Raw genomic sequence first — 23,967 nt, 5'->3', positions numbered from 1 at the left:
ACTGTCCCCCCAGCACTGTCCCCCCAGCACTGTCCCCCCAGCACTGTCCCCCCAGCACTGTCCCCCCATCAACTGTCCCCCCAGCACTGTCCCCCCAGCACTGTCCCCCCAGCACTGTGCCCCCAGCACTGTCTCCCCATCACTGTCCCCCCAGCACTGTCCCCCCAACACTGTCCCCCCAGCACTGTCTCCCTCATCACTGTCCCCCCAGCACTGTCTCCCTCATCACTGTCCTCCCAGCACTGTCCCCCCAGCACTGTCTCCCCCATCACTGTCCCCCCAGCACTGTCCCCCCAGCACTGTCCCCCTCATCACTGACCCCCAGCACTGTCCCCCCAGCACTGTCCCCCATCACTGTCCCCCCAGCACTGTCCCCCCAGCACTGTCCCCCCATCACTGTCCCCCCATCACTGTCCCCCCAGCACTGTCCCCCCATCACTGTCCCCCCAGCACTGTCCCCCCAGCACTGTCCCCCAGCACTGTCCCCCCAGCACTGTCCCCCAGCACTGTCCCCCCAGCACTGTCCCCCCATCACTGTCCCCCCAACACTGTCCCCCCAGCACTGTCCCCCCAGCACTGTCCCCCCAGCACTGTCCCCCCAGCACTGTCCCCCCAACACTGTCCCCCCAGCACTGTCCCCCCAGCACTGTCCCCCCATCACTGACCCCCAGCACTGTCCCCCCAGCACTGTCCCCCAGCACTGTCCCCCCAGCACTGTCCCCCCAGCACTGTCCCCTCATCACTGAAATTACAATCCCATACCCCATACCTAGCTATAGTATTCTTACGAGAGTGTGAATTCAAGTAACTAAGGATATCTGAATGATCGCCCCATCCAAGCCAGGACCCAAGAGTCTGCCTCCCAGTGAGAACTGATGAGTGGCCATGTGTGACGCTTGGGAAATCTGGGACCTCTGATAAATTTTATACCATCATAAAATAAGCAGATCCTGGAGAGATGGCTTGGTGGGTAAGGTGCTGGCCAGGAAGTTTGGAGACAAGGAACCCACATAAAGCCAGGTGCAGTAGCACCCCCTCCCCTGCCCTGTAACCCACTGTACAGTGAGAGCACCCCCTCCCCTGCCCTGTAACCCACTGTACAGTGAGATGAGAGCCAGACAGGAGGGAATCCTCAGAGGCAGTCGCAGAAACAAAACAGCAGAGACCCTGTCTCAACTCAATCAAGACAGAAGGCAAGAGTCAATGCCTGACATTGTCCTCAGACCTCCACGTGTGAATATTGTGGCACACACATGCATATATTCACACACAAGTGCACACACAAAAATTTGCAGAGTGGGGGAGCTTGCTTGGTGGTTAAAGTATTTGCCACAGAAGTATGAGAACCAGAGTTCATTTAGATCAACAGAATTTACATAAATGTCACATTTACACTCTGAAGGCAGAGATAGGCTATCCCCGGAGCACGCTGCATAGCCATACTAGGTGTGTAGGTGAGCTCTGGGTTCAACTGAAAGATTCTATCTTAAAGATTAAGTTGAGAAACACTCAAGAGACTCCCAGTGTCAACCTCAGGCCTACATACACACATACATGCACCCACACACAGACATTGGTTCCCTCACAGGTAAGCATGCAGATACACACTTCCATACCCCACGCACATTCATGTGAGAAAAGAAACATTGCAAAGCAGACCAGGATGTTTTAGCTCATGTCTGTAGTACCAGCTACTCTGAGGCAGGAGAAGCCCCAGGGGGTCTAGGAACTGCCTATGTAGCACAGGAAGGGCATCTAAAAGCCCATCACCACCCTGACCTTGTGATGACATCATGGAAATTCATTTTGCTGTCTCTTTCTTTGCCCAAGGCTTCCAGGAGACTGGTGAAGGAGCCGGAGTCCTGCATCTCCACCATGGCATCTGCAATCACATCACTGAAATACTGCCTGCCCAGGGGAACAAAAACACACAGGCTTATAAGACATAATGCCCACCTCCTTAATGAGTTGCCCAAGTCCAGCTGGGTGGCGGCGCACACCTTTCATCCTAGCACTGGTGAGTCAGAGACAGCTGGATCTCGAGTTCTAGGTACAGCCTGGTCTACACAGTGAGTCCAAGAATAGTCAGGGCTACACAGAGAAACCTTGTCTCAAAACAAACACAGACTTGCAGAAGTCATACCAGTTGAAAACTAGAAGAGGCAGGGCATGTTGGCCATACCTATAACCCCAGCAGTTGGGGAGTCTGCGGAACCACGACTACATAGCAGCTTCAGAGCCAGCCTGGGCTACGGAGACCTTGTCTCATGAGAGAACCAGGGGCTTGGAGGTGGCTCAATGGATAAAGTACTTACTGTATAAGAGGCAAGACTAGAGTTCAGATCCCAGAGCCTACGTAATGCAGGGTACGTGTGATAACACGAGTTTTAGTTTGACTGAAAGACTGTCTCAATAAACAGAGCAGAAGAGTGAGTGAAGATGGCCTTTGTTTTATAAACAAAATCCCAGTCATTTGATTTGCCAAATGAAGACTCAGAAGCCAGACACTGTGGTGAAAGTCGGCGGGCTCAGAGAGGCAGAGAAAGCACCCAGCTGACCGTCCTACCCTACCTATGTCCCGGAAGTAAAAAGTCCTTTCTCCTTCTCCACACTGTCTTAAATACCCTTCAGTTCAAAGACCCTCCTTTCTCTTTCCTGGGTTTTCCTATGTTCACTCCCTGAAACTGGCTGCTTGCTCTACCTCTTGACCTATCATTGACTTTATTTAGCCTTTGTTTACATAAAGCTCTTGAGTTATTTTCTAGTTCACAGTCTTAGGGTTCACAATTGCCGTGGTCCAGGAATCACCCCCACAAACCACTTGATCACCCATCTCAGTCAAACAGGTACAGTTTATTGAACACACACCTCTTGGGACTGATAGGTCAGGGAGACAGGTCAGATTCAGGAGATGAGACTAAAACCCTGACTGTTTCCCATCGGCATCTTATAAAAAAAAAAAAAGCCCCATAAAAGCTCAGAGCAACCATAAAAGCTAACACACAGCTGCAAGAAGTGAAGCCGGGAGGTTACTTCATCAGTTCTGGTCCAAAATTATTGTAGCTAACTATACAAAGCATGTCTAACTGACCTCATTTTGATTTGCTCTAAAGGAGAGCAAGGGTCTGAGGAATTTCCAAGAACACAGAAGCATAGACCTTAACAGGATATGCAGTTAGTGGTTAACTCGAGCATTAGAAAGATTCTCCATAACAAATTAAGATGGCTGCCTATAGCCATAAAACAAAATGGCTACAGTCATGTCAGAAAGAAAAGAAAGGGGGTTGGGGGGGGGGTGAGAAGTTTCCTCAATAAAGAAAAAAAAGAAAGGTAAGTATACTGAAGTTACAAAGCTAAAGTAGATGAGGTGGTACAGACATGTAAGTTTGATGCCAGGCTAGTCTACACAGTGAGCTCCAGATCAGAGGCTAGAGACTCTGAGAGAGAATGGGAAGGAAAGAGGGGAGAGATGGAGGGAGGGAAGAAGAGAAAAGAGAGGAAAGAAGGAGGGGAAAGAATAGGAGGAAAGGCAGAAACAAAGGCTCATTAACACAATGTAGCCACCATGTTTTAGACTGGTGACTCTACTCCTAAGAGACCTTCAGGTGACCCTATTACAATAGTCAGTCAGCACAACCCTGAAGCACAGAGCTGGCAGCCCCCTTCACACCCCACACATCATTACCTTCCCACATCCTCTCTCCCTTACCTGTCATTCTGAATTTTCTTCAGTGTCTCCAGAGTCATCGTGGTCTGCTTCGTAGGTTTTTTAAAGGTAAAATCCTGTCCTCTCTGTTTGTTTTCTGGCATCATGGATTTTTCTTTAGTTAATAAAGAAGCAGATATTTTCGGTGTGTTTGGAGTCGTAGATGCTCCTTCATGGCTGGCTTTCTAAAAATAAGTGTTAAAGATATTGTTTTAGGGGCTGAAGAGATAGCTCGGTGCTTAAGAGCACTTGCTCTTGCCGAGAGCTTCCATCCCCAGCACCCATGTGGTGGTTCACTCCAGTTCCAGAGGATCCAACACCTTCTCTGGACTTCTGTGGGTACCATGCACAAGGTACACAGACAAACATGCAGGCAATATATTCATATGCATAAAAACTCTTTAAAAAAAAAAAAACCCAGCAAACAAGAAGACTGCTTTAAAGCGAGGAGACAAAACTCTAAGAGGACTTCCTGTTCTAATGCTTTTCTCCAGTTACACTCCCTACTCCAAAACACCAGACAGTTTCTTCAGACCCACCAAAACCACCTATCCTGCTGTTTCCTGGTTCCTGTCTTTATACATGTTCTCTGTCATCCCCTAACTTGCCACCTGGTCAACCGTAAGACAAAGCTCTACGGTAAAATTGGGGACTGAGGATGTAGGCCAGTGGTAGAATACATCCGTGATCTGTGGAAGACCTGGATGCAAGCCCCAGGCTCACACAAAATGGAAGCGTCTGAGACTTTCTGTTCCAGCGCATGGGAGCTGGAGGGGCATCAGACGTCCGGGGCCATCCTTGCAGCATAGTGAAATTTCACACCAGCCTTGGCTCAGTGAGACCCTGCTCAAAACTACCACAAGTTCAAAAATAGACAATAAATAAAAACAAATAAGCAGAACCCTGTAGTTACTTATAAGATGTCTTTGCTGTAGGCATTTACCATATGTAATTATAAAGTATCATGTATATATATATGTATATGTATATATATAAAGTATGAGATCATGTGTTCCTTGAGAGGTGATAGTGTTATAGAGACATCAGTTCAAACTTTCTTCTTCTTCTTCTTCTTCTTCTTCTTCTTCTTCTTCTTCTTCTTCTTCTTCTTCTTCTTCTTCTTCTTCTTCTTTTTTATAGTTTTTTGAGACAGAGTGTCTCTGTAGCCTGGGCTGTCCTGGAACTCTCTCGGTAGATGAGGCTAGCCTTGAAATCAGAGATCTGCCTATGCCTCCAGAGTGCTGGTTTTAAAAGTGTGTGTCATCACCACCTGGCTTCTCTTTAAAGTCTCCATTTTCTTTTCTTCCTCCCTCCTTTCTACTGTTCACTGTTTTCTTTCTAGACTAGGGAGGGAACATGGGGCCTTGTGAGTGGGCCTGTGAGACTCTAAACCAACCCCCACTTCTTCATTTTCTTTTACCCCAAATTCTCTCTGGAATAAAGATGGGTATTGTTCATAAATACAGTCATCTTTATAGCATCATTGCGGAGAACAATGCCCAGGAGACATCAGAAACTCAAATGCTCATCAAACACCACTGAACACAGAGAGCCTGTCCTATCAGGTTCTAGGGAGACAGAGCTGGGAGACAGGAGAAAGTGAGTTTGATACTAGCCTGGGCAACACAGTGATGCTAGCCTGGGCAACACAGTGAGACAGACTAAACAACCAACTTAAAAACGATCTAGGATAAAGGGGGGCTGCACTAAAAAGTGAAGGGCAGTGTCAGATTTAGATCTTGAGGACCAAATAGCAAAAGCCATAATAACTTTTTTAGACCTAAATTCAAGTACCAAGAAACTTTATAAGACAGCCAGCATGTGTCTCTTCCAGCTGATGATTCTTACTTAGCCTGTTGCTAAATGGTTTGGCTATTGGTAGTGATTACATATTAAGACTGGAGAGCCAGCCTCTATATTTGAACCCTGGCCCTATTTCTTACTAACCATGAGTAAGTAGCCTGTAATCCCAGTTCTGGGCAGGCATAGAGGAAGATCCTGGGAGCTTGGCTGGCTAGCCAAAGCTTGACCTTAGATAATCATTTAAAATTTCTATGCCTCTATTGTCCCATTGGCAAAATAAAGTTACTACTTTAGAAACTGTACAAGGAGGGAAATATAAAAGAGAACGTGATATTTTAATTCTGCTCCTACTCTGAGACTCTCTTGTCCCCAGTCCCAGACTCCCTTCTCCCTCAGCATGGTCCCTTCTACTTCCACATCCTAGGCAGATTCGTAAGTACATATAAATTCAGATCTCACCTATGAGAGAATGCATGCACCTGCACACAAATGCACACACATACAGGTACAAATACATAAAAACAAACAAATAAATAATACTCAAAATAATAATGAACTGTTTTAGGGGAAAAGACATCATAAAAAGGGCTCCTATTATGCCAGAAAAATTTGTAGGTGAAAGATCACTGTCATAAACCAGAAGACGACAGTGAAGAAATTTCATTATTTCTGGGGAGTAATGAAGTTACTGAACACTGTCTATCTGCTTAAGATTTTCATTTTTGTCTTGAGCTTTTATGACAATGGACTACTCTTAAAGACAGACAGATAAGGTACTAAAGCCCAGGCTGTCTTAAAGACAGACAGACATGGTGCTGAAGCCCAGGCTGGCCTTGAACCCTCTGGAACTCAAGTTCCTTCTGTTTCCACCTCCCAGTTCTTCAATTATAAGCATGATCCAGCCAGACTGAAGCTTCTGAGATTAAGGGGTTGGAGAGGTACTGCAATAGACGTTAATTCTGATTCCCAGCAGCCATGTTAAAAACAGCACAGGTTATACATGCCTCTGGTCCCCGTCTTGGGGAGGCAGAGACAGGAAGACCCTAGGAGCTTGGCTGGCTAGCCAAACAGGTGAGCTCCAGGTTTAGCAAAAGACCCCATCTCACGAAATGAGACCTTTTGTTTCCACAAATGGCTGGGTGTACATGCACAATCAAGTATAAACAGACAGAGGCACAGACACACGGGCAGATGTGGAAGTGAGGACACACATCTTTCTAGGGCTAGACAGATGGTTTAGCAGCTCAGAGCATGCACTACTCTTGCAAGAACCTGACTTCAATCCCTAGCAACCAACCACGTGCCATATGCACTCACATGGACACACCCCACACACAGCTAAAAATGACAAACCTTTAAGAAATAAAATCTATAAGGGGTAATTTAGTTCTTTCTCTTAATATGAACTTCTTTGTCAGACATGGGAAGCAATTTACTCTGCCTAACAGATTTTACTTGTTGTAGGGTCAGAAATAATATTCAAATTTGTTTTGTCTTGTTTTTTCAAGACAGATTTTCTCTCTGTGGCCCTGGCTGTCTTATAAATTACTCTTTAGAGCAGAATGACCTCAAACTCAGAGATTGGTCTGCCTCCCCAGTGCTGGGATTTAATGTGTGTCAATACTATCCAGAAATATATGTGTATGTGTGTATGTGTGTATACGTGTGCATGTGTGTGTGTGTACCCAGGTTCAGTTCCCAGCACCCACATTGCTTCTTACAGCCATCTTTAATTCCAGTTCCAAAGGGTCAGTAGCTCTCTTCTGGCTTCTGTGGGCATCATGCAGAGCATGCACACATATATCCAGGCAAAATACCCACACGTTTAAAGACAAAACAACAAAATCTTTTAAGAGTTTCATTTACTTTTGATTTGAAGTGGGAATGTGGCCAGAGGGGAAGTCAGTATGGAAGTCAGAAGAAGACTTATGGAAATCAGCTCATCTTCCAACTTTGGGTCCCAGGAGTCAGACTCAGGTCATGAGGCATGACCCTTGTGCCAGGCAGCAGAGCTACCGGCTGCCGGCTTAAACTCACTGAGCCATCTCACCAGCCTGGCCCCAGTGCTAATACAACAGACATGAGCTCAAAGATGCCCAGAAGTCATCATTAAAAATACAATTATTGACATGGTAAAGTTTCCGAATATTTACAAAAGCAGGCTACAACATATTCAACAACAAAACAGTTATTTTTTATTAAAGCTGTAGTGGGTTGGTCTGATGTATTCAGATATTAAATTTTGTACCCCAAGGTCTTATTGTTCCAAGATGAGCAGATCCTCGTGTATACTAACATTTGTTATGTAAACCTTTCCCCCCAAGTTGTCCACGATTGGTTAGTAAAAATGCCTACAGCCTGTAGCTGGGTAGAAGAGAGGTGGAGGTAAATGGACCTTCAGTTCCCAGGCCTGATGACTGAGGCAGGGACCATGAGGAGAAGGAGAGAGTGGAGGAGCAAGGAAAAAGTTGCCATGGGGTAGGTGGATCATGAGCGAGTGGCCATGAACGATAGCTTTTGAGAGTAAGAGTGGCCAGATGTAACATGGCAAGTAATGTGTGAGGGTTACTGGCAGAGAAGTAGACAAAATGGTGTAGAGGGTTGATATCTGGTGCTAATAAGGCTTATTATAAATATAAAGGTGAGAAGGTTAGGCTGATTTCAAGACAGATTTCAAATTGACAGTTCAGACTAGGTCTAAATCTCTGTTTCCAAGAATTGGGCGATTCCAGGCAAGTCTAGGCCTCAGAAGTGTCCCTGCCACCTGGCCTGAGGCAAGGACAATGGGTCAGCGGCAGTTTCCAGACCTCCTCAGCTACTTCCCCAGCAACAGTTTCCAGACCACCCCAACAAGTTTCCAGTCCCTACAACCAATAATGGAATGTCTGTTGTCTTAGAGTTTTGCTGCTGTGAGCAGCCACCATGACCAAGACAAGTCTTACAAGGACAACATTTAATTGGGGTTGGCTTACAGGTTCAAAGGTTTAGTCCATTATCATCAAGGCGGGAACATGGGAGCATCCAGGCAGGCATGGTACAGAAGGAGCTGAGACTGCTACAGCTTTATCTGAAGGCTGCTAGCAGAATATTGGCTTCTAGTCAGCTAGGGGTAGGGCATTATAGCCCAAGTCCCACTGTGTCACACCTACTCCAACAAGGCCACACTTCCTAATAGTACCACTCCCTGGCCCAAGTATATACAAACCATCAGGTCTGTAGAGATAGACCCAACAGATTAACATAGAGGTCACCTATCCTGGAATTCCCTACTGTGCTTGTAAATCAGGCCTGAAACCTCAGCTATATGTCACTTTGCCCATTTTGGCTACAGACCTCAAAGAACTGTGATCTGGCCCTTTATTTGCTGTAAAGGTGCTGCTTCCAGGCTAAACTTAAGGACTCGGGTAGTTCGGTAACGGAGAGGTCGGGCAGAGGTGAGTGTGCTCACCTGGCTGAGGCTCAGCCGTCTGTCATACTGAACCGGGATGATGTAACCCAGAATGGAGAGCTGGTCGATGATGTCCTCCATGACTGTAGATATCCTCAGCACATCTAGAAGGGACAGCGACTCTATGACTTCTGAGGGGGTCGCTTCCTCTTCTTCATAGTTCGGTTCTTCTTCTAGAGCTTTCGGCGGCTCTCCCGTCACCACCACAGTAACCTCGGGTTGTAAAAGCTCTGAAGGAGACTCCATGGCTTCCAGATCTTCCCTAAAGCTAAGAGGAAAGAAAGGTGAAATTGGTGGCTAATGTGCAAATACTGTTTACCCTCAAAAACACAGGTAACTTGTTGCCAAGGACCAGCCTTGGCTTGGAGAAGGGTTCAGAGAGAAGGGGTGCTTGAGAGCAGCGAAACTAAGGACTCAGAGTCAAATCGTGGGTCCAAGCTGACTGCCTATGTTCTGCTGGAGACACTTCCAGACAGCTCTCTCTGTGTTCTGCTCAATACAGCTTTCCTAGCTGTTCTTTCTTACTATTGTTAAAAATTCTCTAGATAGCTAGAGAAAAGACTGAAGGAGCTGAAAGGATCTGCAACCCCATGGGAAGAACAACTTTATCAACCAACCAAACCCTCCACAGCTCCCAGGGACTAAAATATCAACCAGTGAGTTTGCTAGGAGAGACCCATGGCTCCAGTTGCACTTGTAGCAGAGGACAGCATTGTCAGGCATCAATGGGAGGAGAGGCCTTTGGTCCAGCAAAGATTTGTTTTCCTGGTGTAGGGAAATGCCAAGGTGCTGAGATGGGAGAGGGTGGTTGAGAGAGGGAGCACCTTCATGGAGGCAATGGGAGGGGGAGGGGGAGGGGAATGGGGGAAAAGGGATAATATTTTAAACATAAATACAGAGAATATACAATAAAAAAGGGGGGAAACCCTCTAGATAGCTCATCTCTTGTAGCTCAAAACCCCCATTTTTCTATTTACATATCAGTTCAGTCAGTACCCCAGGTTCCCTTTGGATTTTTCCCAAGAATCAGTATCCCATGACCCCAGCCCCTTGATTCTTAGGAGACAGTAAGCTACATTTTTTTTTAACATTGCAAAATAATTCAGAGATCTGTCTGCCTCTGTTAAGTATATAGAATAAACTAACTGGGTGGGACCCTGAAACTACCATTTCTATCTGGTCTGGCCCTGGAACTGAAGTCTCTCTGTGCCAGGCTGACTTTGAACTCAAGAATCTGTCTGCTTTTGCCAGCAAAACAATACAAAACACACACACACACACAAAAGAGAAAAAGAAAGAAAGAAAGAAAGAAAGAAAAGAAAAGAAAAGAAAAATCTTAGCTGGGTGGGATCTCCTTCGATCACCATTCCTTAAATCTCTTTATTTCCTTCCTTAGAATCTTCTGACAAGTTGGCTTACGGCGCAGCTCCTTTAGATCTGCGAAGCTCCTTATACAATTCATACTGCATCCTTACACTTTTTTTACATAGTTGAGAAATCACACGATTTTGAACTCATGTTCTTTCTCACAGTCTTAAGGGCTGTCCAGAAGGTCCCAACATTACCATTTTGCTAGACTTAGACACACCCTCGACTCCTGGGCTTCTGCTGTTTCTCACTGGTATGGAGTCATAAACATTAACAGGGAGGACATCCCTTGAGGGAGGAGTGTGAAACATGTACACTGTTAAACAAACACGCCTTACACTCACAGCAGCCATTAACTGCTGGCCCTGTGCCAGGGGTGGGAACCAAGTCATTCCACCCTTACCAAGGCCATGCTGGACTTGGGCAGCATGTACGTCAACTCCTGTGAACTTCATGTTGTTATATAACATAACCTCTATATATGACCAAGGCAGGGCGGTTGCATGGGATTCTGCCAAAGACCCTCCAGTAGGACCAACCAAAGGTAATGTACTGGCTGGCAGTGCTGATCGGCTATGCTAATGCATTTGGATTTGAACCACAATTAACTTTATCTGAAAGCACCACATTCAAAAGTCAATCTCTAGGGCCTCATGAATACTGAAAGATAACATGCTAGCCAGCTTCTAAGGTGGCCCACATAACTCTTTCTGGTCTTTATGCCCTGGTGTGGTTTTTCCCTACATTAAGTGGGGAAACCACATGGATCTGGTGAGAGAAAAAGTGTGATTTCCAGAGCGAGGTGGCAGATAACATGGTTGCTTCTATCTCAGCCAAAAGCTCACTCCCAGGGAAGTGTCATGAGGACCCTTAGGTTGCCCCTGGTGAACTCCCACCTTCTGGCTAATGTCTACTTGATTGCATCTAGAATCATAGGAGGTAAACGTGTGTGGACACGGCTGTGATGGAATTTTAGACCATGTTACTTGAGATGTGAAGACTTACCTGACTGAATAAAAAAGAGAAGCCAAGCTGAGCCTCAGCATTCATCTCTCCCTGCTTCCTGACTGAGGATGGCAGGCAACCAGTCCCTTCTGCTCTTGCTGCCACACCCACCCCTCCAAGTGTGAGCCAAGACAATGCCTTTCCTGTCTTCCCCAAACTGCTTATCATCGGACATTTTGTCCTACAGATGAGAGAGAACTAAATGGCACAAACCCCAAATCAGAAACATCTGCTAAATGCTCCCAAATGCTAATCCACAGCAACTCTGAAATGATACAATGTTTATATTTTAGTTCATTACATTGGGGGGGGCAGTTTGTTACATTGTTACGGATAAATAACCCACAAAATTCAACAAACTGGAACTTGAAACATACGTTTTCATTTCTCTTGCCTTCTGGGGTAGACTTAAAATCTCCCAAGAATGAAGTAACCTAAAGGAGAAAAGAAACACAATATCAGCTGGAGGGAATGCTATTCCTTTATTCCCATGCTCCTGTAGGAGAAAAAAAAAAATCACAGAATCACAAGAGCTATGGTTTGTCTCCTCCTCCTTAGGAGAGCAGGCTCATAGAACGCAGGCTCATTGAGTGGCTGGCTCCATGACTGGTCCACCAAAACAAGTTATACTCAATGTAGTCTTTTGCCTCTCTTACAGTAAACTGGCATCCAACACAATTTTAGTATGTGTCCTTGTACTCTGATTTTGACTGGTAGTCACTAGAGAACAGATTTATTTTATTTTATTTTTTAAAGATTTATTTATTTGTTTCAGGTAAGTACACTGTCATTGTCATCAGACACACCAGAAGAGGGTATCAGATCCCATTACAGATGGTTGTGAGCCACCATGTGGTTGCTGGGAATTGAACTCAGGATCTCTGGATGAGCAGTCAGTGCTCTTAACTGCTGAGCCATCTCTCCAGCCCCAGAAAACCTACATTAATCCTGGACACTAGTTTCATAAGTTATTACTCCTTAAAGCTGGGCATGGTGGGAAAAGTCTGTAATTACAGTACTCAGAAAGTGAAAGGGAATCAGGAACATGAGACCATCCCTGGCTCAATGTAGGGAGGTTGGGGCCAGCCTAAGTTACATGAAACCTTGTCCTTCCCGTTAATTTTTTTTATGTGTATGTGCTCACTTGCCCCTACATGCACTGTGTGCATACAGCAGATTTCCGAGAACTGAAGTTACAGGTAATTGTGAGTGCCTGATGTAAATGCTGGGAATCGAACTGGCCACCTCTTTGAAAGTAGTATATGCTCTTAAACATTGAGCTATTTCTCTAGTCTTAAAACAAAACAACAATAGCAACAACAACAAAAGCAAGTTGCATGTAAAATCTAGTTCCAGGAAGTCTGAGGCCATCTTCTGAACCCTGAAAGCACACACATACATGTGGAATATACATGTATATTTTTTATAGGAAGTTTTGACCTTCTAACATACCACATGTCTTATCTGCTTGGTGTCTTGGGTTTTTGGGGGGGTGGGGTGGGGAGCAGGAGTGAGATGTCTTACTCTGTAGCTCAGGATATCCTTGTACACATTATGTAGGTCATTCTGGCCTAAAACAGAGCAATCTTCATTCTTCAGCTTTCTAAGTACAGGGTTTACAGACACAAGGGTCAGCATGCCCACCTTGCTCCCCTATGTAGTCTGCAAGAGGGGAGATACTTTAGTTTACTGTAGTGCCCTCTAAGACTACACCATTCTTGGTAGTGGTAGTCATTCAATAAATTACTCTCTGAATAAAAGAATGGATCTGTCAGTCCCCCTTAATTAATGCACAAGTTAGGAAATGTTAATCTGTCTATTAAATCCATCTTCATCCGCCAAGTCAGGCAAAGGATGGAAGAACGAATATATCTATCTCTCACTTCCCCACACCTTATCCCTTTTTTCAGATAGGGTCTCATGTAGCTCAAGCTGACTGGTACTCCCTAGGTAGCAGAGGATGGCCCTTCAAATTTTATTCTCCTGTTTGCACATCCAGATAACTGGGGTTACAAACAAACCCCGGGACCCGCGATTTGCCTCATAGGTGTTTGTTGCTGTTAAGATGGGACCTTGCTATGTATGTAACTTAGCCAAACCTCGAATTTGTGAGGTGATCCTTCTCCGTCAGTATCAGGAATGAACGCGGAGGTTAAGGGGAAAGGGCCAGCATGCCCTGTTTGTTAATTGAAAGATGAAAGATGGGAGAAAAGTTAAGAACAAACAAGAAGGTAGCGTTCTTCCTGCCTTCGTGCTCCAGGTTTTCCTCTCTTCTATGGTAGGATTCCAGTCTCCACTCTAGGAAAAGGAGAAAACACTCAACTTTTCCTTACCTCTACAGGCTCGGCTAGAGGCGGGAACCAAACTAATGGGTAGCTATGGCAACGCGACACGCAGGGTTTTTTTTTGGGGGGGGAAGGGGTAGGACCCTTAACTCTTAGTCGACTAAAATTTTGCCTTTCTTTATTTCTAAATAATATGTGTTGCCGCTTACAAAGACTAAAGGGCAGGAGAGAAAAAGTGAAGTTCCTGAGCGCCGCTTGGCTGGATCGAGGCTCTCTCTGACCTTTGCTTTCTGGCAGAGTGGAAGAGGCCTAAGCGCGGAGAGGGGCGGAGCTTGCATCCCACAAGGCCGCGCGGCGGGGCTTGTCTTCCTCTTTCCGCCATCTTGGCGCCTGTGGAGGTGAGGGAGGTTTTGGCTGCTGAACTTTGGGGGCAGATTTCTGGGGTGGGTTTACTTCCATCTCTCACCGAGACAACCCCGCATCTCGGAGAAGCCGACCTCCAGAGATGTCTGGGGATTGCAGGAAAATGGGGGGCGGGATGGAGGAGATGACGGAGTGATGGTGTTGAGGCCCCGGCCGGGGAAGGAGAGGCTCCGGAGGAGTGAATGGGTGCATTTCCCCCGCCTTGCTTGCCCAGGAAGCGGTCGCTGGTCCCTAGGAGCTGGTTTCCCCGCACAGAACTGGGCCTTGCATGTGTTACCTGTTTTCTTTGCTGATTGAGGCATGAGTTTGCCTCCGGGTTCCTTATGGGGTTCTAGAAGTTACGTGTGTGGTGAGTCGCCCTCCCACCTAGCGATTGGCCATGTTTCCGAGCAGTTGTCACTCGTTGCCAGAAGTCTGAGTATTTTGCCAGGCTCTGCTGCTGTAGGTGGCATGGCTTAGGGTAAGAGGTCTACCTACCTGAGATGCGAACCGAATTCGTCTGCCGCGCCGAGAATGATGACAGGTGGGGAACGTGCTGCATGGCTTTCAATTGAGCTCTCGTTTGTTTTCAGGCCTGCTGGGAACAGGACTTCCAAAGATCGCAAGTATGTCCGGAAGGTACGAGATAATAATAGCTTTTTCCATTTCTATTTTTTCTTAGATTAAATAGACGGGAAACGCAAGTTTAATGCGGGAGGGAAAGCGGATAGCTGGACTAGGAGTTACTCCGGAACAAATCATGGTAGTTTGCTAAAAGTTAATGAAAAAGTTGCAGTAGGGTAGTCATGATGTCTTTCTTCTGTGTCTTAGGCTGTGGTGCAAGGCCACTTTTGCTGGCTACAAGCGAGGTCTCCGGAACCAAAGAGAGCACACTGCTCTTCTTAAAATTGAAGGCGTTTATGCCCGGGATGAAACCGAGTTCTACTTAGGCAAGAGATGTGCTTATGTGTACAAAGCAAAAAAGTAAGTATGTTTCCATGCCTTTTAATTTTTACTTGGCTTCGCTTTTTCTACTGAAAAGGTAGGGGTGTTAGTGGAGAATGATGCTGGCTTTGTCATCTTAGAGACGGTGGGGAGCTCTAAGAAACTAGAGGATTCTTTTGGTGGTGGTATATAGACACCATTGGCTCTTAGAAAAATTACAAGTGTAGAAAGTCCCTGTATTCAGTCCCTAACATGGTTAAAAAGAAAGATTACAGCTGTTAATGCCTTTCATTTTCCTTTGAAAGGGCTCATTTAATGCTTTCCAATGTATCTTGATTCATTTTAATTTCTAAAGATAACAATTACTAGGACAGACTTATTTTCATTATTGTATAATTTTTTTCTACTCTCACATCTATATGGAATTAAATGATTCTGCCCTACTCTGTCAGAAAACAATTTATTGCACCTTGACTTAAAATAATTATTGAAGTTACATTTAGGAAGACATTTTATGAAAAATTAATTTTTATATGTATTGGTGTTTTGCTTGTGTATCTGAGGTTGTCAGATTCCCTGGATATTTTGATGGGGTGCCGGGTGGGTGCTGCATTGGTTCTCTGGTCCTTTTCTACTGGGGATTGAACATAAGGCCATATATAAATTGGGCCTTATGTACATTGTCAAATTATGAGTATATGCAGACCTGAGTGAGGGTCCTGTCCCAGATTTCAGGCTAGTTAAGACCTCAGTGGCTTGTTCGATTCCTTATTCTCAGTCTTTGACAACCTGCTTTAAAGTCCTCATTTTTCAGCTTTTATCCCAAGTAGGCTTCATTGCTGTGTCTTTGAAATTTACTCTTAATGTTTTTAGCACACACAGATTCTTTGGTCTTTAGTAGTTGTAATCTTATAAAAATAGACTTAATGTATATAAACTGTTGAATGAATATTCCATTTTCTACCCCAGTTTCTCAAGGTTTTTTGTGTGGGAAGTAGAGGTGGAAGCCACCAGATCCTAGGAAGTAAGTGAAATTATGTCAAATTTATTTGGTGTTTGACCTCATGATTCTTACATCTTTTTTAAAACCAGCAATACAGTGACTCCTGGAGGCAAACCAAACAAAACCAGAGTGATCTGGGGAAAAGTAACTCGGGCCCATGGAAACAGTGGTATGGTTCGTGCCAAATTCCGAAGCAACCTTCCTGCAAAGGCCATTGGACACAGAATCCGTGTGGTAAGTGCTAATAGCAAAATCAACGGCTTTTTTGATACTACCTATCTCTAAAGACTTGTGAGTGTAAAATTCTAGAGTGTAAAACTAATGTATGAATTGGTGGCTTAAGTGAGGAGTATGGAACCATCAGACTTGGCAGAGTAAAGCAGGTGAGGGGGGGTGTGCAAATGAATAAGTTACAGTTACAACTAAAGCAACCTGGGAGGAGAAATACTTTTCTATCATTGAGACAAAGTCTCACTATAGCCCTGGTTGGCCTGGAACTTGTTATGTATACACAAGGCTGTTGTAATTTGTGGCAGATTTTCACAGTTGTCAAGGCTGGCCTTGAACTTTAAAGTCCTTCTGCCTTAGCCTTTTCAGTTGGGATTTCAGGCCAATGCCATGCTCATGTTATGCCATACCTGTTTTGGGCGTTCAGAGGGGTGTTATGCTGTTTGTCATGTCTGTCATGTCCATTTCAGTAGTGCCAGAGTAGACAGTGATTTTTATCTTGCACGTGGAAAGCATGCTCACGCTAGGTTTTAAAGAGTTATTTATTATATATGAGTACACTGTAGCTGTCTTCAGACACACCAGAAGAGGGCATCAGATTCCATTACAGATGGTTGTGAGCCACCATGTGGTTGCTGGGAATTGAACTCAGGACCTAAGAGCAGTCAGAGCTCTTAACCTCTGAGCCATCTCTCCAGCTCGTTGGCCCATGTCTTCGACATACTGTGTTGATATATTTGTCATTCTTTATTTAGTTTGAGTCCATTTATACTCAAATGTGGGTCAATGCCACCATAACTGACTTGCGTTTTGGGGCTGTCATTTTACACTTCCGTATATGTACCTATGGCACAGCAGTATATGAAGGTCAAAGGGCAATTTGTAGGAGTCAACTCTTACACTGTGGCTATTGCCAGAAATCAAACACTGTGTGGTCAGGCTTGGTGGCAAGTCCTGTACCCTCTAAGCCATTCCTTGAGTATTTTCTTTTGTTTGGAAAGCTGTTTGGGGGGCTGGGGTTGATAGTTCAGTGGCGTGACTGTAGTTTGCATTCATAGTCCTTGGGCTTAGGTACCAGTGGGGGAGAGGTTCAGGTTCTTGGGACTGGGGAGATGGCTCAGTTGATACAGTGCTTGCTGCACAAGATCCATGCTTTCTCCCCAGCAGCCACATAAATTTAGACATGCTAGTGTGTCTGTAATCCTAGTCCTGGGAAAACAGGAGAGTCCCTGGTGCTGTGGGACAGTGAGCTCTAGGTTCATCCAGTGAGAGACCTTTCCATCTCAAATTGAACAGCAGCTGAGAATGTACATGCCACACACGGATGAACATGTACAAAATGAGTGTCATATAAAGGCCAAATGCTTCTTTACTATCAGGATAAAATGGCCAGGTGCATTTTGGGATGAGTAACATGGTAATGGGATATTTATTTACCTAATGTTACTGTTTCTCTTTTTCCCCAGATGCTGTACCCATCCCGGATTTAAACTAATGGAGAGTAAATAAATAAAAGTAGATTTGTGCTCTTGTATTTTTTTCACATCTGTCCTAAATTTTCTTTGTGTTGAGGTGTTTGGAGTTGTACAACATTTTTGGAGTGCAAGGAACTTCTATGTAACAGTATTGGATAGTTTGGCTGGGTGTGGTGGCATAAACCTTCTGTGCCAATACTCAGGCCAGCCAGGACTGTAGTGACTGCCTGTGTTAGGAACAGTTTTATATTTGTTAATGCTGGGGCATAGCAGGGTTAATGAATAACCTATAGAGAGTGGTTTCCATTCTAGATTGAGTGAAAGAAGCATTAAATCCTAAACCTGAGTTGAATTCACTGAAATGCCCTGGTTTGGGGTGCTGTGGTGTGTGAGGTGAGGCACCACGTGGTTAAAAAGTACATACTGTTCCCCATACAAATCCAGAGGCTCGGGGAGTTGGGAAGAATTTGAATGGTGCTTATCTTGGTGTATGTTGCCTTTTGGTGGTGATTTGGGATTTAAATATCCTGAAAAGGCCAGGCTGGTACATTTTTTTCTACCTTGGAAAACTGCCCTTGAAAATGGCTTTGATTTTAATACTGTTGCAGGGTTGTTAATAACATAATTAGAAAAGTTTACAAGGCTCTCAAACAGTTGTAAGTCTGGGGATATCCTGGAAATAAGGCTTATTTAGATTGCTAACAAGTGATTTATTAACCAATTTAGACTGGACTGCTACCGAGCCTGAGCTATTAAGGTTGAGTCCTCTTTCCACTAACTGGGTGCTGGAATAATATGCATCAGGACAGTTCCCAACAAGACTGGTTAATTCAAGATGAAGCTGACTTCCCTAGAAATGTGTGCTCATTGCCAGGTTGGGAGTGGTCTCCAAAGGAGTGTAACAAAAAGCAACTCTGAGGCATGGGCTAGCTCACTAGACCCCTAATGTCCCCAACATTGAAATCGACTTTTTGGGGTTAAGAAGTGTCAGTCTTAGGTTTATTCCAATGGAAGTTTTCCCCAAAAGCCAAAAAGCAACTTGTGTTTCTCAGTAATGTGGTCAGCTGTATAAGGTGTGACATTGGAAGAGCTAAGTGTCTCCAGGACAGGCACAAAGGGAGCTTTAAAAATGTTAATATTTATCTTCACAGGCCATTATAAACGAAGATGGGGTTTGCAGTTTTGGTTTTGAGAGCAAATACAGTGGACTTCATAGTGCTGCTTTAAATCTATAAAGTTCCATCTTAAAAGCAGTTAGGAGGGCTGGAGAGATGGCTCAGCGGTTAAGAGCACTAAGAGTTCAAATTCCAGCAACTACATGTTGGCTGACAACCATCTGGAATGAGATCTGATGCCCACTTCTGGTGTGTCGGAAGACGGCTATATGTAGTAAATCTTAAGAGAAAAGGTTATGAATGTTAGATTGTTAAAATGTTTTAAAGTTGGGGGGGGGTGGCTTGGCTGTATAGTTATGTTTACAAAGGTAAGCCAATGTTGGGAACTGTTAATGTTCCCAATATTTGTGTAAAGCAGAGAGGTCTCCTTTAAGGTATAAGGAATAACATGAATGGGAAGTAAGCTTTAAGCTATCCAACTTTTGGGGGGGGGGTTAGTGGGTGGAATCATGAATACCATAACCCTAGCTGGTTGTATCAGTAGCTTTGCTTAAGCGACCCATGCTGGAATGGACTGAACGGGGTCAGGTTCACAGGACCAGTCTTAACCTGTAGGTCGACTGCCTGGCAGTTGGCCCTAACGCTGCCTCTGGATGGAGTGGGGCCAGTGCTGAATACACCGCTCCCCAAACCCATCCGCTCTTCACTAATCCCCGCCAGCCCAGGGTTCCCACAGCTCAGTTCACGTGGGCTGCCCGGTGGCGCTCATTGGCCGGCTCGGCGCGTCGCCGCGGTCGTCGCTGCCCTCGTCCTCCGCCAGACCGGGAGTGATGCCGGCCAATGGCGAGGCAGCTGAGGGCCCGCCACCTGTCCGGGGCGAGGGCGGGCGGCGGCGAGGAGGCGTCGCACTCCATGGTAACGACGCCGGCCCGAAGATGGCGGCCGCTGGGTCTGGAGGAGCGGGTGGTCCGGGACCAGGGCCGCGAGGCCGCTGGGGCTGCTGCCTGTGGGTGCGAGGCGTCCTGCTCGTGCTGGGCGGGCTCCCGGTCGGCGCCGCGGCTACACCAGTCTCCCTGGGCACTTCGCCTCCGTGTCGGCATCACGTCCTTTCGGACACTGAGGTAGGGCGAAGCGGGTCGCGACTGGGCCGGGCGAGGAGGGGCTGGAGTGCCGTGGAGGGTGTGGCGTCCCGGGCAGCAGACTGCAGGTGCTCTGCAGGAGAAAGCCCCTGCCGCCTGCAGAGCAGCTGAGTTAGACACTTGTCCCCCTCCCATTCCGCTTAGCTAGTAGTCCCACAAACTTGGGCGAGCATTAGAATAACCGAAGAGCTTCTTAAAACAGATTGCCGACCTGCTCCACCACTTTCTGACTCAGGAGCTCTGGCATGCATCCCCACAATTTAGATTCCTAGATACTGATGCTGCTTACTCCGAGAATCACTTATCTGTAGACTCGAGAAGCAGTTGATGGGAGATCCAGACAGAGCTGTTGGAAGGCTACTGGGAAGACTCTGGAGACCCAAGTTCAGGATTTGTTTTTTTAGTTATCACTTTGCAGCCTTTATCCCATCTCCCTAGCTCCGTAAAGTCTGCTCCTTCTTCCACCTCGATTCCTTGCGTCTCTGTTCAACCCTCAACCTAAGATCTGCCCACCAAAACCACCCCAGTAGAATGTTCTTTACATTTCCTTAGGAGGCCTTATCTACCCTATCTTCTGGCATTTAATCAGGTTCTAGTCTGTGGCACGCATAGCTTTCAGACCTGCCGTGCAGTGTAACTTAGTTGTAAGATTCCTTGAGATGACATTTGTGTTATGCTGAGTCCTTCACTCAAAGGCGTCCCTGTAGTTACTAATATTCTGGGAATAATAAAGAGACACCATCAAGGAAGCTCTGCTAGTTGGGCAGTGGTGGCACGGGCATTTAGTCCCAGCACTCGAATCTCTTGAGTTCCAGGTCTGCCTGGTCTACAGAGCGAGTTCTAGGACAGCCAGGGTCACACAGAAACCCCGTCTCATAAAGTAAAAATTAAAAAATAAAAAAAAAGCTTTATCTAGAAAGTCATTTCAGTCAGTTCAGAAATCTCAGCCTACTCATTTTATGTCAGTTTCTAAGACTTTTATGTATGCTGTCTAATTACATGAGCCAAAATGTTGAATGGTTATGTTTTGACTCTTTGCTTTGTGGGGTTTGGTTTGGCTTTTTGAATCAGGGTCTCATATAGCCCAGGTTGTTGGAGGATGCTACTGATCAGATCCATCTGCTCCTGTCTCTCAGACACCGGCACACAGCTTCAGCTTTTATCACGATACTGGGTCTCAGCTGGATTGTTTGATTTATTCTGTTGAGGAAGGGTCTCTTTCTGTAGCACAGACTAGCCTGAGACTCACTCTGTAGCCCAAGCTGGCTTCCAAGTTGCACTGAATAACATCCCTGATGCTATCTGATTGATGGTTGTCGTCTCCATACTTCTTTCTTTAAGTCTACAGTCCAGACTGGCCTTGAACTTACTGTGTAGTTCAGGCTGACCTGGCATTCGAGATCCTCCTGCCTCAAATTCCAGAGTGCTGGGGTCGCAGAGGTGTGACATCACTTCTGGCTCCGCTCATCCTTTATCCTCTCCAGTAAGCTCTTCATTCAGTCAGTGTTCTTTTAAGACACACACTCACACGCACGCACACACACCACCTCTTTCTGTTACTGCTCACCTTCCTCACCATCTTATTATACTCCCATTTCCCTGTAAGCCCCGTGAGCACAGCTTCGATTCAGGTCTGAAGAGGCAGTTTCTGCTCGATACTCTTTTTCCCTCAGCCCAGATCACATTCTTCTGCTGGGTCTCATGACGGTTAAGTTGCCAATAGGTAATGGCCACTGTGAGCCTCCCGCACACAGTCCCCGTAGCCTTGTGCTACTGTAAGATCTGAGCGTTTCTATTCATCCCATCTGTAAGGCTCAGCATTCTGCCTCCTGCACAAACCAGAATGGGACATGTCTTCAGGGGATAAGGAACCTTACAAGTCAGAGGCACAGTCCCTATATTTCAAGAGCAGATCTTACAAGCTGTGTCTTTTTCTTCTCTAGTGCCTTCAAATAGTATTCTTTGGTTGTTTTTGTTTTCTGAATCAGGGTCGCATGTAGCCCAGGCTGGACTGGAACTCACTCTGTAACTTTTACCTGCCTTCATCTCCCAAGTGTTAGGATTTTAGGAGTGGACTGCACGTTTGGCTTCACGTAGTATTGGTTTAAAATAGTTCCCCCAAATTGGATACCATCTACCATTTCATTTCTAGAAGCCAGCAGTTCTACTTTCGTATGTTAGTGATAAACTTTGTGCTCTGGATTCTATAGTCTGTCTGTCTATAAGTCAGAGAGAGAATAATCTGTTTCTCTCAACTTTTCTCAAATAGCCCCCTTTTTATGACTTATCCTCTCCTTGATCTGATCCTCTAAACTTGACCTGTGTGCCTTCTGTCTGTGACCTTGATTCAGGAATTGATTATTGATAATTGATAGTTGATTATTAGGAATTACTGGACTCGCAGTCTCAAGACAATGTAGATTTCATACTTGCATCCAAGTACCTGCCACAGTGAAGACACCCAATATATGCTTAAATTAATGGGTGCAGTGTGGGGCTGTGGCTCACTGATAGGATATATGACCCAAAGCCCTGGGTTAGCCGCCAGCATTGTAAAATAAAAGCAACAGCTAAGCACAACCAATGCCACCGGGCACTGTCACCTGCCAGTGAGGGGGAGGACTGCAGGCAGGCTGCATAGCCAGGGGAAGAGAGGACAGGACACAACCTAGAAACTGTGTCATTGTGCCTTGTTAGATCAATAGTATGCAGGATAGCTATTTTTCTACAAAATAAGTAATCCCATTTTTGTTATATAAATACTCAGAAATATTAAATATAAGAAAATGATAACAGAAGCAATTATTCACTGTTGGAGTTATAAGAATGAGTTATGCATAGCCTACTATTCATTTGCTAAAGCCTTTTTTTTTCTGTGCTTCAAGAGTTAAATAAAGTTGGTCATCCTGAGCCTTGTGGTGGTGCATGCTTTTAATCCCAGCAGGTAAATCTCTGTGAGTTTAAGGCCAGCCTGGTCTACAGAATGAGTTCCAGGACAGCCAGGGCTACACACAGGGAAATCCTATCTTTTTCAAAAAAAAAAAAAAAAAAAAAAAGTCATGTAAATGACAACTGGGAAAAAAAATAAATGAAGTATTCTCGTATTCTTGTGTCAGAAGGTTTTGCTCTTCTTAGAAAGTAACTTAAGGTTCTGTTAGGGCTGGGATGATAGTTCCTTTGGTAAAGTGCTTGCCTTCAAAGCATGAGGACCTGAGTTAGGTCCTAGAACTCAGGCTAAAAATCAAAATAATAAAGCCAGGTGGAGGTGGCTGAGTTCCTGTCATCCCAGGACTCAGGGCAGCGGCATATGAACCTCTGAATTCCAGGACAGCCAGGGCTACACAGAGAAACCTTGTCTTGAAAAACCAAAATAGAAAAATGAAACTGACCGAATGTGAAGGTACAGTGTACTTAAAATCCTCGCTGTGGAGAAGCAGAGACAGGAGGAGGCTGGGGCCCACTAACCAAACAGGCTAGCCTGCTTCCAACTCTGTAGCCCAGGAGAGACCCTGTCTCCAAAAACAAGGTGGATGGTGTTTGCCTGCGCGCGCGCGCGCGCGCACACACACACACACACACACTCACTCACAAACATACACTCACACACACTCATAGACTTTAAGTCTCCTGTCATTTTCTTATCTTTTTGAAACAGTCTAACTGCTCACTGTGTAACTCTGGCTGGCCTTGAACTCCCGATGTTGGGATTAATGGTGTGAGCTGCCGGTGCAGCCTCTCTGTTTCTAAAGACTTAGAGTCAGCAGAACTAGAGTCTGTGTGACAAACTACAGAGACTTCACAGAGCCCAAGCCTTGTAGTAGCTGTGTTGCTGTAACAATTTACTCACATCGCTCAAGTCCAAAATGCTTATTTCTCAGATGGTAACATTTTCTTGGGAAACACTTGGGGTTCAGGAATGCTAACATCATAGAATATAAGGTGAGAGACTTTTATGGGAGTATCACACTTAAAATTTAGCTCATTAATTTTATTTTGGTCTCAATTGGGCATTTAAGTAAACACATGTTATTATATTTAAATTCTA

At 45.4% G+C, this 23,967-nt stretch overlaps 3 protein-coding genes across 3 annotated transcripts in view; 2 read left to right on the top strand and 1 right to left on the bottom strand.

The window, feature by feature from the left end:
- Positions 1 to 13,997, bottom strand: part of DRC9 (dynein regulatory complex subunit 9) — a gene marked incomplete at both ends in the record, with an annotated part of 38,719 nt that extends 24,722 nt beyond the window's left edge. The window contains 4 exons of the mRNA XM_080919523.1: positions 1,780 to 1,908; positions 3,710 to 3,891; positions 8,958 to 9,225; positions 13,897 to 13,997. Of these exons, the coding sequence (XP_080775649.1) occupies positions 1,780 to 1,908; positions 3,710 to 3,891; positions 8,958 to 9,225; positions 13,897 to 13,997 (680 nt within the window). The remainder of the gene's footprint in view (positions 1 to 1,779; positions 1,909 to 3,709; positions 3,892 to 8,957; positions 9,226 to 13,896) is intronic.
- A 6-nt stretch (positions 13,998 to 14,003) lies between these two features.
- RPL35A (ribosomal protein L35a) lies at positions 14,004 to 17,736 on the top strand. Its single transcript, XM_080918744.1, has 5 exons — positions 14,004 to 14,013; positions 14,611 to 14,656; positions 14,849 to 15,001; positions 16,055 to 16,199; positions 17,660 to 17,736. Exons 2-5 carry the CDS (start codon positions 14,646 to 14,648, stop codon positions 17,681 to 17,683), a joined length of 333 nt encoding a protein of 110 aa, XP_080774870.1. The 5' UTR covers positions 14,004 to 14,013; positions 14,611 to 14,645; the 3' UTR covers positions 17,684 to 17,736.
- A 1,959-nt stretch (positions 17,737 to 19,695) lies between these two features.
- Positions 19,696 to 23,967, top strand: part of LMLN (leishmanolysin like peptidase) — a gene marked incomplete at its 5' end in the record, with an annotated part of 52,460 nt that continues 48,188 nt past the window's right edge. The window contains 2 exon segments of the mRNA XM_080918742.1: positions 19,696 to 19,705; positions 19,708 to 19,904. Of these exon segments, the coding sequence (XP_080774868.1) occupies positions 19,696 to 19,705; positions 19,708 to 19,904 (207 nt within the window).

This window comes from Micromys minutus, assembly GCF_963924665.1.
Source record: "Micromys minutus genome assembly, chromosome: 7".
Lineage (NCBI taxonomy): Eukaryota > Metazoa > Chordata > Mammalia > Rodentia > Muridae > Micromys > Micromys minutus.
This window is presented reverse-complemented; position numbering and strand designations above follow the sequence as displayed.

What these genes read in the sequence shown, in the direction of transcription:
- RPL35A (XM_080918744.1), top strand. An exon ending in TATGTGTACAAAGCAAAAAA is followed by an intron (nt 15,002 to 16,054) that starts GTAAGTATGTTT and finishes TTTTAAAACCAG; the next exon opens with CAATACAGTGACTCCTGGAG. An exon ending in TTGGACACAGAATCCGTGTG is followed by an intron (nt 16,200 to 17,659) that starts GTAAGTGCTAAT and finishes CTTTTTCCCCAG; the next exon opens with ATGCTGTACCCATCCCGGAT.